Source organism: Pleurodeles waltl, chromosome 2_2, assembly GCF_031143425.1.
Source record: "Pleurodeles waltl isolate 20211129_DDA chromosome 2_2, aPleWal1.hap1.20221129, whole genome shotgun sequence".
Lineage (NCBI taxonomy): Eukaryota > Metazoa > Chordata > Amphibia > Caudata > Salamandridae > Pleurodeles > Pleurodeles waltl.
Window position 1 is genome coordinate 684,432,442 of NC_090439.1, and position 20,616 is coordinate 684,453,057.

Below are 20,616 nucleotides of genomic sequence, written 5' to 3' on the forward strand. Positions count from 1 at the left end.
ACTTTTGGACTAAGCATCCTACTGTAGATTTTTCCTTATAATCTCGAATTTACCTCTTTAAGGTTGTTAGAATTACAGTGATCCTCTTACATCTTCTAGTGCCTACCATTAGGTGAGCTCTCAAACTGAAACACCTTATAGAGGCCGCAGGGTGATTTACAGAAGGGCACATAAAAACAGTTCACACCTACATTAAGACAAGGCAAAAACGTGTACCACAGCCCAGAGCCTGTCAAGAAGAAATGGCTTGATGTTGCTCAACAGGAAAACTGTTTACAAGAATCTGGAACCTTTTCCCCTACACATGCCTGAAACGAACGTTTTGAGTCAAGAACAAAGACATGCTGAATTGTTTGACTCAACAGTAGTGGGTTTAATACTCTCTTGTTTAAGAGAGAGCACTAATACTTATACACAGGGCTGATCTTTCTTGTATAAATCAATAAATACATTTTTTGTTGAATGACATTTTAAGCAGGCAGTATTCATCCAGACCTAAAACATCGGAGGCACCTTTTGAGCCCCTGGATGTACAACTCTGATAGCACTCGTAGTTATAACTGATGATAATAGGCAGATTGATGAAAGAAGACCATGCAGCCGACAGCCTGGGTCCCAGTACATCTACATACAAGTCAAAGTCAATTTGTGGCATAATTGAGCTACGTGACACCTTACACAACACTGCTCTCTCTGGGAAATTATGTAAACCAAAGAAGGAGCCTCCTTTACATGCCAGTGTCATCTGCCAAACAGAAGTGGGTATCCTCAAGCTAACAGTATCAAAATCTGCTGAGAGATCCGGAAGCATAAGCCCACAGCTTTCTCCACCACCAGCATCAGGGTGGACATCTCAGTAGCGTGTGTGGATCGAAGCCTTAACTGGAGATATAATTAACTATAGCGACCTATCTGGGATGGTACCTGTAGAAATTCTATCATTTGTACAATTCTCCCAAAAATGGCACATTTGCCATGGTTTGGAAATTTTGGAGTACAGTACGCACATCCAGGGAAGGAGTTTGTTTGTAAGACTTTAGAAGATAATTCTCTGAGTAGTTTAGCAGGAACAAATCATAGGGATGGAAAGTTAGCTTTAAGCAGTTCTCTGCTTTTGGAGTCTACTGAAGTTAGCACATCAAACGCATTCCAAATAGGGGTGGGCCAACCCAAGGGTGAAATAAAAGCAGTAAAGCATCTCCCTGTGGTCAGATATTTCTTCACAAATCAGCACTCTTTGCAAATCAGCAAAATCTTATCAAAAAGGAATTTGTGACTTAATGACCCACTGAACGAATAACAGGTGCATCAGATATAGGGTTAGTGCAGAGAATTAGGTTATTTTATGCTTTATTTTATTTTTGTTGTTTTGTCTAGTGCAAATCGGCCCTAACCGGGAGACGGAGCACTGTACAAGAAGTAATGTTAATAGAAGAAGCAGAATAGTAATATATAGAAATACATTATCTGTGAATCTCCAAGGCACAATGATAGCAACAATTACCAGCATTGTTAGCCGTCTTTGCCAAACGTAGCTGGACCAGGGAAAATTTTGGTGGATTACGAGCAAAGTCTATTGAATAGTTAAGAAAGTAGTTCATTTTTGGAAGTGTGGAATATGGGGACATTATTTTACTCAAGGGAATGTCGATCTGGACTTTTGGAATGAGTAGCAGAAGGATATTTGAATATTTAACCTGGAAATACCAAGGAGATGCTCAATAAAGGTTTTCCACCTGATATCGTTAGAACACTAGTCAGGTATTTGTGGGTATCTAAGTGGACTAGTGAACTGGTTCAACTGTATTGGATGTACATCTACCCAATTGAGACATGGTAAGAAATTGCTGGATCCTTGTGTTGTGGTCATAAAAGTGAATGAACAAACCCATTGAAAGAATTTCGTTTAGTTAGTGTTAGTTTAAGAGCTATGTGTTACTTGCTAGACCCTGTGCTGCACGTGTGATGGTGCCTTTTGATGTGATTTTAATGGACAGCTGCTTTTCATCAGCCTACTGGTGTTTGGAAAGTCCCACCCCTTAAGGCACTTCTTTTTATGCGTTCCTGTTAAGGATAAAGATAAATACAGCAAGTATTAGGTCTTGTTGGTCATGAACCATGAAGGGGTGAACATGGTGTCTTCCATTATGACAAATAGAGAGTATTCCTTCTTTGGTATTAAGCAACCCATTGCAACCCTTTACCCTAATACATATGTGATTTTCCTGCTATTAACCAAGATAACCTATACCAATACTATCCAATGCTGCTGACAGTTCAAGTCATGCCTTCCTTCCGTCTCGGACATGTAGAGCATCATACGTTTCTCAAACCTGATATTGTCGTCAATGATATGCTGTTGCATTGTAGGGGTATGCATCTTTTTGTGATATGTACCAAAAACAGGATACCAATGATCAGCTGAAATTCGGGTTTTGACTTCTAGAGATAAGTCTTAAATTATTTCACCGAAAGCTCGGGATGGTGAAAGTGGGCAATGGAAGCGTACTTACCTGACACATGCCAGAGGGGGCAAAGGGCTCGAGCCCCACTAGCAAGAAGGGGGTAGAAAAAGGAATGATATGAAATAGCCCCTGGTACAGGATTAGCGATCAGTGAAATGTTGTTTACTATCTCTCCAGCTATCTGTCCCATGCCTTAATACAGAGAGATAGGAGAAGGGTGGGAGGTGACTGGTGTGCTTTCACTCATTTTGTCACAAATTAGATCTTTTTGGACTCACTTGCACAGCTTGAGTGAAAGGGAGTGCCCTGATGGGAGTTAGTTCATCCGTGTTGTTTGTTACATTGCCCATCATGCTGTCAAGCTTAATGTTTTGGACATTTCTTGACTGTTATTGAAGATGATAGTGTGCCAACGATGATAGGAAAGGTTATCATGTCACTTTGCTTTTGGGAGTCTAGTGGCAGATGAACCTGAGGATAATTTCAGGAAGGGATCAAGTTTGCCCTGGCTGAGAAAGTACTTGATACTCAAGGTTGCGTAGGTGTCTGTTTTTGCTAAAATACATAATCAGCTTTAGTTTGAAGTGGGCCAAAGTTATGTTAACGTTACAAAACAAGCCCTGCACTGAACCAGCCTGCTTCTCTACTTTTTCCTCTCCCTTCTTTGGCACATCTAATTAGTTTGAGTGTTTCTTTTTCACATCAATTGATATTAATAAATGTTATTCCTTCTAGGCATATGTGATTTTTTTCTGGTAAGACTAAAATATATGACACATATTCATGATTTCGCCATTAATTTGAAGAGAAGTCGTAGTTTAGCCTAATTACCGCAATTAGAGTATGTTGGTGACAACAGTAAGCTTATGAACTGGCACAACCCACAACATTGCTGCTTTGCAGTATTTCTTCTCCTCTCCACACCAAATACATAAAGATCCACTCCTGCGAACCTCAGAAAGCCATGTCTGCCAGAAAGTCATCTGGCTGTGTCAGAAATGTGTCAGAAATCTGTGGATGTCAGTCATGCACAGATCATTTTCCAAACTCCTTAGGCTGGTGTTAATGGCAGTTTTTGGCACCCCACTTCCCTGCATCGCTAGGAGCCTCCCCAACTCCCTCACTACTCAATCTCTGACATTTGCAAACCAACTCTGCAGCCCTTGTAATTTGAGGTCCTTGCAATCACCTGCAACAATTCTATTGTAATGTCTCTCTCCCCCACTAGAATAACGTAATGACACTGTATCTTTGGATTCCTCGTTAATCAACTCCAGCATCTGTGTTACCAATCCACTGTCCACGTCCCAATGTTTAATTGCGATGCTGTGCGCAATATGTGTTCATTATTGCTGAATGTCACTATTTGCAAATACAATTAACTGTGTTTGTCTCCTTTTCTTTCTATTTATTCGATCTACAGTACACGGTGTGGACCGCTATTTGGGTGGCCTGGAATGTTTTCATCATCTGCTTCTATTTGGAAGTAGGAGGACTCTCTAAGGTAAGCTGTAGCCTTCATTGCTACTCTCTGCCACCGAACAAGACAAGTCATCTGTGGTGCATTGTTCATGAAAGTGTGATGAGAGTTCCAGGTGGAAATCTTCTGTTCTTCTCGAGCTTGCAAAATGGCCAAACAGTGTCCCTGTGCTGTCAAACTGTGCTATGACATACTGAAACAGACCCTGGCAGGGAAGGCCATGGGGATGTGACATTACAGTACTTTTGTGTGAAGTACAAAAGTAGAGATCGATAGTAATGTGGTTCAATAGCATTATAGTTGTGTAATTGAGTGATTAAGTGTCGCTTACAGAACTGCATCTTCGTATATTTATTTACTCCCTAAATAACTGCACCTCCCTGTACCTGAGTGACCGATACCTTGCTTGACTCTACACCTGTGCTTTATGTTGCTCTATATTTGGCTGATCACTTGTAGGTACAAGTAGGTGAAAGGCCTTCACGTGGTTAAAGTGTGCGGAGATAGCAGACTCTTATCAGTTGAGTGGTTTACCGTGTTTGTGTACATCATTGTATGGCTTTCTTTGGAACTAACGAAGTAGTTAATGAGTTGAAAATCCCCATATTTTTTGGAGGTCACGGGGAAGTACTGGGAAGATGCTATTTATGGTGAAGTCTCGATTTTATATTGCATATTTTAGTTAAATAATGACTTTTTCATCTCATTCAACCCTGAAGGTGTTTTAGAACTTCTCTAAATATCACTGCAGTCTTGGGCTCCACATGGAAAGCCAGTTACATTGGCTAACACTGAATGGTCGACCCTTTTCTTAATAATAGATCCCTATGTGTATGTAACACAAGGACAACAGATGGGTACCCTAGCAACACTTAGACTGCCATTTTCCCGCTTGGATTGCCATCTCTCTAAACTCACCATGCCCATCCTTCACCCACGCTTGAACACATGTTGCAGGTGAAGGAGCAAACTTTGATTTACAGAGGATTAACACACTGCACATAGTTGACATCAGGATTAACAAAGTATTGCACATAGGTGACATCAGGGAAAACAAAGTATTGCACATAGGTGACATCTGGGTTAACAAAGTATTGTACACGAACGACAGCAGGGTTGATACACTATTACACATACCAGCCTAGTGCATTTCCCATTACTTTTGAATGACAAAGGCCCCGATGGCCTTCGGTTCTGAAAAGAATTGTAGAGCAATTTTGTTGATGATGTATTTTTGAAATGTAAATGCTGACTGCTTTTCATTGCAACGCTGAGAGTATGGCTTTCTTTAAGTGTCCTTTCTATAACTTCAGTAACGAATTTAGCTTCATATGATCATGTCATTTTGTGCATTTTAAAAGACGTTATATTATTGCATACGGACTGCAGCGCTTAGAGACCTTTCGTTGTGTTTGTGTGTTTTTTTTAAAAAAGAGAAAGCAGAGAAATCACGCTTAATTTAGTTTGTTACCCTTATCCAACATGAAATGGCATGTACCGTGAAATAAAGAATTTTCCACGCGATGTTCTGTAAGTTCATTGTTGGAAACGTTACTAATTTACCTGAAAATCCTGGTAATCTTACAGAAGTTCACCGCTACACATTTGCATCTAAAATATGGTGACTGCAATCTACAAGCATTGCCTCAGTTTCACAAACGTTGCTTGTCGCATTATGACAATTGCGTTTGGTCGTTTTGACTAAACATGTTGGGGTTTGGAAACTTTTTTTCTGTAAGTTAACAGGGCTAAATATTTTTATTTTGGGCGTTATTTTAAACTCAGATACAAAATAAGTTTGCTTTACTTTCTGCAAATGGGCAATTGTCTTGCTTCTATTGTCAGTTTGTATGCCCTGTGGCAGAACATCTTTCACTGCATGCTTCTTTAATACAGCCCACTTACTATCTTAGGGCCATATGTACGAACACATTTTCCCATTGATACAGAATGGGAAAAACCCTTTGCTACATCTGGCCCTTATTTCCTAAGCCTTGAAGGATAGAAGGTTAATAAATAAGTATGTTCATTTGTTGTGACACATGCAATGGGACACGGAATCCCCATCTTCCCCTCCCACTTTCCCTCCACACTGGTTACCGATTACTCTGCATAGCAGGTTCATTAAGAGTTTAGTTTTATTTAAATAGCTCAACATCAGTTAAACTCTGCAGGTCAAACCTGTCCACATGTAACAGGGGAAAACATACCTCATTCAGATTGCGGTGCGTTAAACACCAAATTCCGCATGTTATTCCCCATAAACTCATAATAGGTGTTATTTATTGCACCCGATAAATAACGTACCCGTGGTATTGCTATTTATCACGAGCAGTAAATCACACCTCAACTTGTAATCAGGCTCCAAGCAATGTACTTCCTTTACTCACAGTACCAAATCAATGTAGTTGGAACTACACAGATGCAAAGTGCGCACATTTAGCAAAACAATTCTTGTTATGTTAAGAGCACTAAAAGAAAGCTTGCATTGCTAGAAAGGCTCTGGAAATAGTAACATATTTTGTCAAAATACATTTGATGCATTTAAAGATCTGAGGAATAGTGTGTCTCACAAAAAATCCTCTTTTTGCAGAAGATAATTGTTGAAAATCACGTGTTCTTGGTTCGAAGGCTAAATTGAATTAGAGGAGGATGGTGCCATCAGCAAAATATTAAATACATTGATTATTATTATTATTGATTATTTTATGAAATATTTCCTAGTGGCAGGAAAATTAGACATACCTCGTCTCGAATGGCCATCATGCTTACCTTAATGCTCAATCTCTCAGCGATTTAAAAAAGCAGCTCATATACATTTAATTATTGGGAGGCCTTCTAGAGTACTACATCGCACTGGAGTATGTGGGAACTGTAGCCAACATAGATCCATATAACAATAATATTATAACTATGAACTTGGAGAATAATTGAGTCAGAAAACGACTAGTTCCGGAGAATCCCTGTTCGGAGTCAGAAAATGTATATTCAGCTAATTACAGGAGACAAGCAAAAGGTGTAACAAAGGGGTCTTAAACTGCACACACATAAGTCATTTGCAGGATGTCATCTTAAAAGTTGACTTTTTAAATGTCTGTAGAATGGCATTAGATTGGGGTTCATTCATGATTCACATTGTAGTGTATTCTAGAAGGCAGTGGCCATTCGAGAATGAGTGGTGTTGTGGGTGACAGTTTCTGCATTGGTGATGTTTCAAGTGAAGTCAGTTACTGGGTGAGAAAGATGAAGAAGAGAAATCTGCAGTCGTCGGCGTTTTGATTAGGATTAAAGCTGTATTTGAGTTGCTGCTCAATTAGAATAAATTTAGGGCTATTTAGATGATCTTTAGAAAGTTATTTAAATTTCATACCTGTAGAATGGTGCAGCTTGATCGAACCACGATAATCTCCTATATGGAAGAGGTTTAGTTGTATATTTTGTTACTATCAGCATAATGATGCATTGAGACTCTCCTACCAGCAAGCATCGAACTCAGTGACTGAAGATATCTATTGGAAAGGAAAGTATGGAGCCCTTCGGACCACAGCAAGTTACAGCAGAGATGGGAGGGACCATTCCCAATGACTTGTCAGAAAGGACACAAAACTGTTCAGCACCACTGTTTAGAAGACCATGGAGGTGATTCTAACCGCGGCGGGCGGCGGTCGCCGCCCGCCATGCGGTTACCGCCAAATGACCGCACCGCGGTCACAAGACTGCGGCGGCCATTCTGGCTTTCCCGCTGTGCTGGCGGGCGACCGCCAAAAGGCCGCCCGCCAGCACAGCGGGAAAGACCCAGCAACGATGAAGCCGGCTCCGAATGGAGCCGGCGGAGTTGCTGGAGTGCGACGGGTGCAGTAGCACCCGTCGCGAATTTCAGTGTCTGCTAGGCAGACACTGAAATTCTTTTTGGGGCCCTCTTATGGGGGCCCCTGCAGTGCCCATGCCATTGGCATGGGCACTTCAGGGGCCCCCAGGGGCCCCGCGGCACCCCCTACCGCCATCCTGTTCCTGGCGGGAGACCGCCAGGAACAGGATGGCGGTAGGGGGTGTCAGAATCCCCATGGCGGCAGAGCGCGCTCCGCCGCCATGGAGGATTCTCAAGGGCACCGCCGACTTTCCGTTTCTGGCCGCGGCTGAACCGGTCAGAATGCCCAGCGGTGCACCGCCAGCCTGTTGGCGGTGCTACCGCGGTCATTCGCCCTGGCGGTTTTTACCGCCAGGGTTAGAATGACCCCCCATGTGTTGTTCAAGAACTGATAAGAGTAAACACAAACTTCTGCACTGAAAGCTGCAATGAGATCTAACAGTACAATATAATATTATTCTCCTTCATCTATTATCCAGTGAAAATTGTAGAATAGTTTTAATGTGGGATTCTCGATGCTGCAACCTTTACACCGACTGACTGGCAGCTAATTTGGAGATTTTTGATGTTATGTTATCTGATAGCAATATAGAATACACATCTTTTAATAGACTTATCAATGGGAGGCAAGTTTGAAACAAGTCTGTAGTTATTGAGCATAGGTTGTGAAAATTGAGAATTGGAATGATTTGAAAACACTTCAAGAGATCAACAAAACATTTCTGTGAGGTACAGAGAGCGTAGATGATTATGTCATGCCAATTTTGGAAAAGATGCATAATTTAACTTTGATGTTGTTAGCCAGTAACAAGTCCTTGTAGTAGACAGTAGGCTTGAAGGTTAGTCTGGTCCCTATAGGATCCTTTAAGCCTCCTGGTTTGAAGCAGAACCAATAACTATATGTAAGTATATGTGTGGAAGCTTCAGCTAATTAAGGATGATGAGGGATAGGGAATTGGAAAATGATAAGAGCACTCAATGTCTGGGGTAGCATTTAACTGGCATGGGACTGGCAATCATATGGACTAGGATTCATATCTTTGCGTTTGTACAAAGGATAATTGGTGGAGTTTGTGCGATTGGAGAGAGGCTTTGAGTGACTTTAAAGATTTACAATTGTAATTGTCAATACTGAAAAATCTCTGAAGACAGTGTTTATAGGGAAGACAGGAGGCTTAATAGTCAATAAAATGTAACTTTAAATAAGCCTTGATTTTAAGAAGTCGGTAATGATGAAATGACAGTGTCCGCAGGATGAGATTTATCTTTGCATTGATGATGCATGGCTGGGATTTGGTTTCAATGGCTGATGCAGGTTGTATTTTTGCATGCCTTTTCGCTGGCTATGCTCCCAGCTCCTGACTCTTGCTGGATATTATTGTGAAAAAACAACATATCTTCTTGGAATCCTGCTTTCACGTCGCTAACCTATTGTGGTTTAATGAAAAAAACACATCACTTCGAAACAACATTCTAATTTAGCAGTATGAAAAATGGATATGGTGCACCAAGTGTTAAATTAGGTATTCATATTTGGTATTCTTAGTGATTGCCCAGAGATACAGTAATGTGTCACTAGTAAGCTATGACAGTTTTACAACATTTTACTAGGCATTTGTGATTTTTTTTTTTTTGCTATCTATGGTATGTATAATTTCCTGATTTGCTTAGCATCACGCTGTGCATATTGTGTTTCTCCTAAAACGTCTTGTAGGGGAGGAATGGTTCATGAAGATTGGGTGTGTGAGCTCATTTAGATGAATCACAAAGGTTTTATACTTGAGTACAGAGTGAGTATACCCTTTTTGTTATGAATCACTAATGTACCTCACGTAAATTTGAAAGTGTTTGATATAGTTACAGTTACATGAGACAAAAACTATGCGACTTTGCATGCCTTATTTGTAATGTTGTCCCTTCTGCCTTTGGATGATGGCATGACTGAGGATCCAGTATTTCCTTGCCTAGTATTTGTAGTTCAATAGTCAGATCAGAGTAGTGTTTCTCATTCTATTGTAACAGAATTGTATACAGTGTCAGAGTTTTACATATTCCGCAAAATTGTAGATACCGTTTTGCTGAGTACCCTCACACACGAGGAATTGTAAAAGCTTACTTGACTGAGATGCTCTGTCAACAAAGCCAGTGTGTCCTAATTACAGGTTCTTCATTCATATATACAGCTTCTTTCACAAGATCTCACAAGACATCAATACTGTAAACTTACACCTTTAAACTACCTCCCCCCCTTTGAAAATTTACTGTGAGAGCCCCAAGGCACCTGTGGAAGTTTCATGGAGGAAGCTGCACTTTGTGAAGAAAGCACTGAGCTATAGTGTATATGCTTCGCATCAACAATGTAAAACAAAAAAACACTCAGGATGTTTGAGAACAAGCATGAGCAAAGTCAAAGGGCTGTGTTACTAGTATCAATTTTAAAAAACAAGCATTTTAGCAGTGTAAAGCATATTATGATTATTATTTCTGAAGAAGATAAGAAAATATAATCGAACAGCAACCAAAGACAACAAATAATTCCCCACCTAACTGGACACCCCAAACGGTAGACAAAATAAATAGCTGTTTTTTACAGTTACTATAAATATATAAATAAATAAACAAAATAAACACACATTGAACCAGGTTTGTCACTGGGGACAAAGGAACTACATTTAGGGCCAGATGTATGATTCTGGCCCATTGCGATTCGGTAATTGCGATTTTTAAGAAATCGCTATTACCGACTTCCAAAGGACCATGTATCACATTTGCGAATCGGTAATAGCGATTTCTTAAAAATCGCAAATGCAATTACCCAATCGCAAATTGCGATACTGGCCCCATTCGCAGCTATGGGCCTGTTGGCCCATAGCTGCGAATCTTTTGCATTTCCAAAATTGCGATCTCTGAACCAGAAATCGCAATTTTGGAAATGCAAAAGGGCAGGGTGCTGGGGGCCTAAGGCCCCCTCTCCTGCACCCCAATTTTTTTTTTTTAACATGTAAAGTATACACATGCCAAAAGGGCATGTGTGCTTTACATGTTACATTTAAAAATGCAGTTTTACTGCATTTTTAAATTTTGCACCAGGTTACCACCTGGTTGCAGACCATGGTATTTTGCATGTGCAAAATACCATTCTGCGAAAAATCGCAATTTGCAATTTTTTGCAGAATTGCCTTGCGACCTGGATTTTGAGAATCACAAATTGCGATTCGCAAAATCCAGGTTGCAGCGCAAAAAATCGCAATTTTTGCGATTTCTATTTTGTGGTCTGCAAATGCCTTTGATGCATTGCAGACCACTATTTTGCACTCGCAAACGGCCGATTTTGCCATTTGCGAGTGCAACATTTTTTGATACATCTGGCCCTTGGGGAGATGTTAGTACCATGCACAGGTATTGTGCAGTCACTTAAAGTGAAGGGAGTCAATGAGTAAAGTGGGCTGACCCATTGCCTCATGCCATATGCTGTTGTAGGTAAATGCAAAATGTGAATGTCAGGTTAATAAACCAATGGATAAAACCTGCTAACTAAAAGCCCTTGTATGCATGTGTATTTTGCATTAATTGTTTTATATGATATGATGATGATATTATATTTATTTTGTAAAGAGCAACGTATGGCTGAGGGCTTCCTGGCACTAACATCTGCATAAGAAAAAGAAAGCATTGCAGTAATCTAACCTCGATAATACAAAAGAGATAACAATAGTTTTCTGGAGGTCTACTGAGAGAAAGGGTATAATCTTTTTTAGGATTTTTAGCTGGTAAAAACAGATAAAATTAGGTTATTTATTTGATCAGAAAAGTTGAGTTTGGAGTCAAATATTACCCCAAGATTCCTTACTTTTGGAACCGGGGTGGGAAGAGAAGCTAGGTTCTGTGGCCACCAAGTATTACTCCTAAGGGTGGTGTCCCTCCTGAAGAGGAGTACCTCGGTTTGGTCAGAGTTTAACTTGAGATAGTGGTTTCCCATCCAGGTGACCACTGCTTGGGTACAGTTGTTGAACCTCAATGCTACCTCCTTGAAGTTACTGCTGGTAGATATAACAATGTGCCCATCGTCCGAGTATGAAATAGTGGAAAAGCAAAAGGATCTTAGAAGTTTCGCAAGAGAAGCCACGTAGATATCAAATAAGGTGGGACTGAGCAAAGACTCTTGTGGAACACCAAACTGCAGGAAGAAGATATTGGAGACAAAATCTTCTAATGTAACCAGTTTCTCTCTTTCTGACAGGAAGGAGTGAAGAATGTCATAGGCTGACCCACAGATCCTTATCTTTGCACCAAGACCGAATGGCTTACGATGTCAAAGGCTGCGGATAGGTCCAATAGGACTACCACAGCTTTGCCTCCATTATCCATGATGTCCCTTATTTCCTCTGTGGCTACTAATAGAGGCAACTCGGTACTATGGGCCCTTCTGAAGCCAAATTGTGCTCCATCCAAGATCTCGTTATGGTCGAGGTATTCTAAAAGCACAATATTCATTTGATTCTCTAGGATTTTGTGGGGGAAGGGAATGCGCGAAATAGGGTGATAATTCTCCTCCATGGGATCTAATGTGAATTTTTGAGCAAAGGCAAGATGTTTGCTTTTTTCCACTCCAAAGGGAAGATACCTGTGTTGAGAACTTGGTTTAATAATGAAGTAAGAGGGGGATAAATCATGAAATGTTATCGGTGCACAGGGGTCAGATGGAGAACCCAATTTAGTCAGTTTACTCAAGTCAAGCAGTCTTTCAGTGCAGAGAGCAAGGACACTGAGAAGCTTAGGATGGTTAATCTTCACAGATTCATTAACCATTGGGCGGGTGCTAGAATTTAATGTAGTGATGAAAGCCCTGTATACAGATTCTACCTTATCTTTGTAGAAATCCACTCGATTATTGCAGAAATATTGACTAGAAGTTACCTTACTACAGGGAGGAGGGCATGCAAGTTCCTGAACCATTTTGAAGTGCTCTTGAGACAAGTTTTTTGCCTTATTTATTTTTTCCGTGTAGAATTTCGTTTTTCATTCTTTGTCATATTTTTACAATTCTGAATCAAATGTTTATATTTTTCTCCCTCCTCAACAGAATACTTACTCCTCCAGACCATTTCCTGTCTCCTACAGTTCTTATTAATTTCTCTGAGACTGGAGGAGAACCAAGGAGCAGTCAGCTTATTTCTAACTGATTTGATCGATTTAACTAGCCCCACTTCGCTGGCAGCTAGGTTGAGCCACTCTCTATATTCTGTAGCAGCAGAATATAGGGTTCTTTGGATAAACAATAGTCTAGCAAGAAAAGTAAAGCTGTCTTAAAGACCAGACCTAAAACAACAGGCACCATTATAGATAGTCTTTTTTCCCCACAAAAAAATGACAGGTGGTGTGAGTAAGATATGCAAGATAGGGGTTATAGTGGGGAAGAATGTTTTAGCATTCGAATCTGCATTCTATTTGTCAAGCCTTTCATTCATCACTCAACAGATGCTCACGTTTATTCTTATTTTTCCACGCTAAACAATGCAAAATAATCAGTGTTTCAAACTGCAGAGAAATAAAATTCAATCTCCCATGTAATTTAAGCAAAGAAATGATGTCCCTTGCAACTCCAGGTTTTGTTCCTATCGTGCACATCTAACAAGGCAGTCTGATTGTGAGAGCACAGGTATAGTTTCCACACAGTATGTCAGTGCCCTGCAGATCACTGGCTGTATCATAACATTAAGTGCAAGTGCACAGATGTAGAAAACTGTTTTGTGCCAATTTTCTTATGTAATGGCTCTGCAGGCAACACATGTTGCTGCAGAGTTTGCAGCTCAGGTTCTGGCGTAAAATGTAGTTAAATGCGCACATTTTCCAGAAATGGCCCAATTGGAGCTCAGAAACATTTCAGTAGCCTTCCAAATCTGTTTCTGTGTTGTACTTTCTTCAAGGGTGTTTTTTTCTGCTACAGAATAATTTCTTGCTACACTGCATACAAAGCTGTGATCTGCATCTTTATTTACCTAAACATACCATCATGTTACAGTGCACAAGAGGCACCTTGCAGTTCTTCCTCAAAGCACACGTTTTCTTTAAAACTGATCAAGTGTATAAACGTTAACCAGATAAAGAGTGTTCTAGTGAAAGGGTGGTTCTAAGGGCCTCATTTTGGAGGCCCTAGAGGCACACTGTGCCACTGGAGTGTAATTTTTTTTGATGCTCCGGTTGTGCAGCGTACCCGCCCATATTTACGAGGCCACACAGAGCCACCTCTTGTGGCTTTTCATGACCTTGTAAATATGGACCCCTTTCACGCATAACACTGAGAGAAAGGGATATTCCATGATTGTCGCTTGGGATGTTCCCATGCAACACCCATAGAACCGGAATTAATCTGACACATTCCCAGACTTACAAGTCTGGGAATGTATCAGATTCCTATGCCACCTCAGGGGCGGTGCAAGAGTGATGCAATGGGGAGAAATGTCTTTAGTTCTCCCCCTTTTTCCTCTTTCTATGCGTGCTGCATTCTGCAGCACGCATAGAAAGAGGAAAACACCTTGTGCGATTGTTTTTGTGCAGGAAGGTGTCCCTTCCTGTACAAAAACCCTCATCCCCACTACACAGGCACCCCTGCACCATGGTGCAAGAGTACCTGCATTGGCGCATGGCAGCACTTTGTGAGCCAAGACGGGGGAGATGACAGAAATGCACCGTATCGTATAGATATTTCTGCCCTTTCCAGGTGGCGCAGGGCAGCCTGCGCCACGGGCCTTGTAAGTATGGCCCTAGGTATTTCTTATGGCTTGCAAGAAAGTAATAACTTCAGTATGTCCGTCCTCAAGGAAGATGAAACGTTGCAACGTTTCTATAGGAAATCGAATTGTTAAACTGTGTTAAGAGCTGATTTCATTCCTAATGTAAGCTAAGACTGAGCCTACACATAGTCAAAACAATCTATTTTGTAATACGTAAATTTGTTTCTGTGAATGATCTTATGTATACTTTCGGTAGTGTTTCGTGCTGTGTCAGTCCTGGTCACATCCAGTAAACCCTGTTGGCCCTCAGGTGTGGCAAATATATACATTAATCATTTCGAGAGGAGGCGACGAAACCCTCTGAAACTTACCTGCAAGGTAGCCGGGTAAATTACAAACATTACCTGTTAGCGATTACTGGGATTTGTTGGATTCCCCTAATGTTTTCCCCAGAGAAAGCATACTTGCAAGAACATTGGATCAGTGATATTAGATGCTTTTATTTGAAAGCCAGACTAGTGCATCCTTTACACAAAAGTGTAGTAATAGTAACGCGTATCACAATACCTGTGGTGGTAAAACAATGATCAGAACGTAAATAATATTTACAGCGGCAGCATGTTATTCTAAATGACTCCCCTTCCCACGGAGTCTTTGCTAATTAGAATTAGCACTGAAAAGTCTGCCACTGGGAGGTGCATTATATTTTCGCATATCTAGTGGGTACGGACAGGCTGCCCTGTGCCCAGGAGGCCAGAGTCATTCTGTGAGAATCCAGTTTATTATCAGCCACTGCCCTCGGTTTTGGAGAAATTACTGACTGGATTATTAAACACACCGACCAGGCTGAGCGTGCTGAAGATTCTGAATGATAATGATTCACAAAGCTGCCATGAGAAAGTGTCCCGTTGTCACTGACACGATGTGGTGGAAATCTTGTAGTTTTACCTATAAATATTCATACAGTCAAAGAAGCACTGGACTTAAGCTAGAATACTGTACATTATATTAATAGTTAAACTAAAAGCACACTAGCATAATACATAAAAGATGAGCATACTAAATGCAACACAATACGAAGATGAAATTACTAGATGCATCAGAAATAATCAACATTAGCAGTACAGGATTAGGGCTTCGGATCACAAGCATATAATGGGCAGGTGCATAGAATGAATGTGTAAACGCATGACAATCGGGCGGGAGAGAAATCAAGGTTTTTATTAGAGGACATTTCAAAAAGAGCATTTTTCATCAAATTGGCAAAACAACACTAAATGGCTCAAAATAGAAGTAAAACTAACAAACAGGTCATTTGTTGTTATCAAACAACAAATGTTGATAATTGTTTACGGAAACCCCCTTCTGTGAAAATAATATTATACAGAACAAGATGCTGGCTGTGTTTATTAAAACCCAATCGGCACGCTTTTGAAGCAAAATTAGTATACTGAAGTAAAAATAAAAAAACAAGTTACTAACTGTGATTCTATAAAAACGACGACTACAAGGGTGCAGTACATTTATTTTTAGCACTGAAATAAAGCAATTTTTCCCAGGCAATCTGTTTAACGGGTAATAATTTTAAAACAATCTAGTCTGTAAAAACATGCGCACTAGTTCGGGTTTAAAAGCAGTTGCTTAAAAATAAAATGGACGGTTCTCCAACGCTAATTCTTCAGACATCATTCCGGAGCTTCCATTGCACAAATTCTCAACAGCTTCTCAAAAAGTTTGGTACCTTCGTTCTCGGTGACCCAAAGGCTCCCATACTTTCAGGGACGCCTTCTTGAACATCAGGTCATAGGTGCAGTCAGTGAAAAGGTGTCTCACAGCTTCCAGTCAGCACCTCAGCAGCGTATCCAGTTGCCCCAGGTTTGATAGTTTTCACTGAGTTGCACACAGCTGTTTCTCTCCAAGGATCAACCAAACTCCTCTCCCAACCTCAGGAGAAAGGTACTAACAGCAGGCAGTTTAGTTCTTGGAAGACCCTTGTTGTGGGTCAGCAAGAAACCATCTTCCACAGCCCTTGAAAAAGCTCTCACAGTACAGGTTTTGGGTAAAACTGTAGACACTTCTCTACAGTCCTTTACTAGACAGCTGGAAATTCTTCTTCTGAAATGCTCACCTTTCTCTCCAGGCTGGGAGTGCAGATGTGATTGACAAATGTCCTCAGGTAAATTGAGCAACTATTCCTGTAAATTCTCAGGCCAACCTTCACTGCACTGTGACCCAAAGTCAGTCTCATCAGGGTGCCATACTGCTAAAACAATCCCACAAATCTGAGCTACTGTTTTCCAATATGACAGAAGTAAATAATTCTCTCTCTCTCTATCTTTCTCTCTTTCTCTCGCTCTCTCACTGTGCCCCCTTCAATCAGTCTCTCTCTCTCTCTCTCCATTTCTCCCCGCTCCTGACAAAGCTAGCCTAACATGGCCACTGCACAGTCAAAGAGAAATTGCATTGGACATAAATGCATCCAGACTCTCTAGCTAGAGGTTCTTCCGTTTCTCTAGGACTATTTCTTTGCCCGTCCTCTGAAAGAAATGAAATTAGATAGACCAACAGATATAATGTGGGAACACTGCTCTGCCAGGAAGACCTATGTTTAGAAAAGGTTGTAAAGTGGGTTTTCTTGTAAATTGCAAATAGAACAAACACAGTCACACACCAAGCAGCTAAGCAGCTATGCAAAAGGCTGTCCTATGGCTGACAGAGGGTGGAACTGGACTTCTAAATGCGCACATGACTTTAATGTTTAAAAGCACAAGTCCTAGCTTTTGCATCTTAGTGCCATTGCCCACATCTGTGTAACGATTTCGTTTTAAATGTAACTGGAGTAAATGTCTCTGCATGCTTACACTTAAAAGATAACTTTTGGACTTACTGCTCCAACTCTACAAACTTTACAATTGACTTATGTTAGCGCATCAAACCTTAATAAGTAAACTTACAAGGGGACGCATATAGGTCGATGAACCTTTTGACTCGTTCATGATGTTTTTACCATAGTTCCAGAACAGAAACAATAATCAATACACAATAATGAATAATCATTAGTTAATTAATAATCAATGGAGTCAGTAATTGTCACGCCTCATGGCCTTTCATCCACGAAATAACCACACCTTTAGTAAACGTTAAGTACGTTTATTTCCCTATTATTATCAATGCTAAAGTCATAGATTAATCTCAAAATCAAATTAAACACAAATAATAATAATATTGCTTAACCAAAAAGACGCAAGAAACATAACCTAATCGAAGCTTGAATCACAATGCATTCTAAAGCGTCAGTACAAATCATTAGTAAAGTCATTTTCAATAGTACTGCATAATCCATAGTTCAGCAAAGTAATGTGTCAACCATTTGTCTCTGCAAATTGTCAGTAATCATGTGAATAGCCTCAACTAACCCAGATTAGCATCAGCATGTGGGGCTTCATGCAAAAACAATTTAGAACACAATTTTATTAAGACAGCAAAGTTGGTACCTAGAAAGAAAAGACATAAAAATGCAATTCAGTCACATTGTCATATCTACCTAACCGCGGTATGGGTCAGCAAGCAGAATCAGTCTTCGTCCTCAGCTCATCAATCGATCAGCAAAACATCAGGCTTTCAGTCAGAGAGAATGAGCCCAGTGACAGAATCCCAAATCTCTTCTTTCAAATCGCATCTCATAACGGAGTAAGATCTGCTCTAAATAATAGTCTGCCTAGAAATCTGAATAATTCTCCTCTGTCGCGTTGTTATAGCAAAGTCACCCAAACTATCCCCTAATTCCCAATTGGTCAATTAATCATACGTTATTACTCTACCCAATGAAAGTATTATACCAAATCTATGAATTCTAATATTTCACACTTCACACGTCGTTGATTAGTCTGCTTGCCGATGTTCACATCATCCGGCTCATCGGGTATTGAATTTCTTGCATCTTCTTCACCTATCAGTGTCTTCATTGTTTGCGTCCTGGGAAAGAACCTCTTGCACATATTACACACAGTTCGATACATTTTAACGACACTGTCTCCTGTTAGTCGGTTCTCATGGAAAGCTTTGGCTAAGGATTTTAACAAGATAATAAGCATTTCACAGTTAGTTCACTCTGTCAGCATTTTTCATTAAATGCTAGAAATACAGCTTCTGCATGAGGCTTGGCAAAACTAGGCCAAGAGACTTGCTATATTAAGGCCTACAATTAATAAGCTAGAACATACTCAATAACCCTTAATATGACATGTTACTACATTAATCTAATATATTTTCAATAATTCATAAATATTAATAATTATTTAGTAAATTTCGTGAACACTGGTGGCCATTCTTCGAGTTCACAATTTCAAACGTGCACATTATTTTTCTACGTTATTCATTTTTCTACATAAGTCATTATTCAAAATACATAAACACTCATTAATAATTTCTAATTAAGACATCTGCTTCAGCCCTTACAATAAGGGAAAATGTGTTGATTTAATTGTTCTATCCATATTAAATAGACATATATAGTTGCTACTGTTTATCATGTTGCTACTATCCAGAAGTTAAAATACTGGATGCCCAGGGCCCATAAAATAATATAATCAGGTTAAATGCCAGAAAAAAGATTTCCTATAGTCTCCTTGTGTTTCATGCTCTGCTCTGAGTAAAAGCAAGAGAAGAAAAAGTGAGAGAGACAGACACAGAGATAGGTATAGAAATCCATAGAGGTTAGAAACTCTGAACAAGTCTGTGCCTATGAAGAATTATCCCTCCTTTGTTACGGCCACTCTAACATAGAGGACAGATGACAATGATCATGTCTGTGCTGCAATATCTTCTCTTGTGTGTTTTCAGTTGTGCACCAAATGGGGAGCTGGGAAACACAAGCAATTAGCTCTTCTCATCACACATGCAATGGTATTTGCATGCTGAATTGGCAAAACTGAAAATATAAATATCTACAAATGGCTGGCTAAGAACTTTTTGTCCCACATCAGTCCAATATTTATCAACAATTATACACATTTATAGGGGCCAAGTTGGCAGAATAAAAAATGCTGGGATAATCCAAAAAGATTTTGAAGTGTGCTTCTCTGCTTTTGACAAGCCTTCCCAGCAGGCCATCTGAAGCAAGATTGTGAACTCATTTCTCAGATCTTGCAGCTATAAATTCAGCTGTGTCAAAAATATATTTCACAGTCAAGATAAACCTTATATTGGTGCTGGATTTTTTTCCCCAGGAAGTGTGTGGTCAGTTGGTCAGGGGCCAAACTAAAGTCAACAAGCTAAGCATGAAAGAACAGTTGTTTTCTCTCCAAGACCTGAATCACAGCACTATCTTCTCTCAGTGGCAGTTCTGTTTTGGTGTTTTTGTTGACCTCTAGGATCCAGCGACAATTCTGTATTTAACCACAAGACTTGTAGCATTAGAAAAAATCAGTAGTCCTTTCTTCTCTTAGCTGACAAATGATGCCAAAGATATTAACTTATGAACAGTTTAATGTCCACCCCCTTAACTTTGACCCCCACCTATTGATGGATCTGCATGAAGCCTGGGTTCATATTACCATAGCTTGAACTAGAACGATCTGGTAGCAAAGACCACTGGCTATTCTGTTGTCTCTATTTACACTACATCTAATCCCTCAGTAAGTTTCGATCAGAAAATAAAAATATATTTTAAAATGGCAGGTATAAACTATGAGTACCATGATGGGGTGGTTATTTTTGCAGGCATACTCAAGTATTAGCAATGCATATCTAAGAACCGACAGAGCAAGGCAACTATTTCTGGGAAAACTATATGGGATCAAACCAACATCATCCATTTCTAAAGAAACTGTGTCTTAAAGTTCATGTCGTTTTGGGTGATGTAGTCATCCTGAAATCCATAGGACTGCTGGTATATGCAGATTTCATCAATCTTGAGAATTGTGGAATTTCAATATGAATTTAGTTGCATTTTTTGGGTGTATGGGTGTCTGAAGGAAGTCAATGTACATTGTAGAAGTCGTTGTACAATGTATTTGAATGTGATGAACACTTCTACCTTTGTTCTTTTCTAATTTTCGTTTTACCATT

General features: G+C 40.0%; 1 protein-coding gene across 2 annotated transcripts in view; it reads left to right on the forward strand.

The window, feature by feature from the left end:
- Nucleotides 1-20,616, forward strand: part of NKAIN3 (sodium/potassium transporting ATPase interacting 3) — a 2,356,170-nt gene that overhangs the window by 916,130 nt on the left and 1,419,424 nt on the right. For both annotated transcript variants that reach the window (XM_069220246.1, XM_069220245.1), the window contains exon 3: nt 3,889-3,969. In XM_069220246.1, coding sequence (XP_069076347.1) covers nt 3,889-3,969 — 81 coding nt within the window. The remainder of the gene's footprint in view (nt 1-3,888; nt 3,970-20,616) is intronic.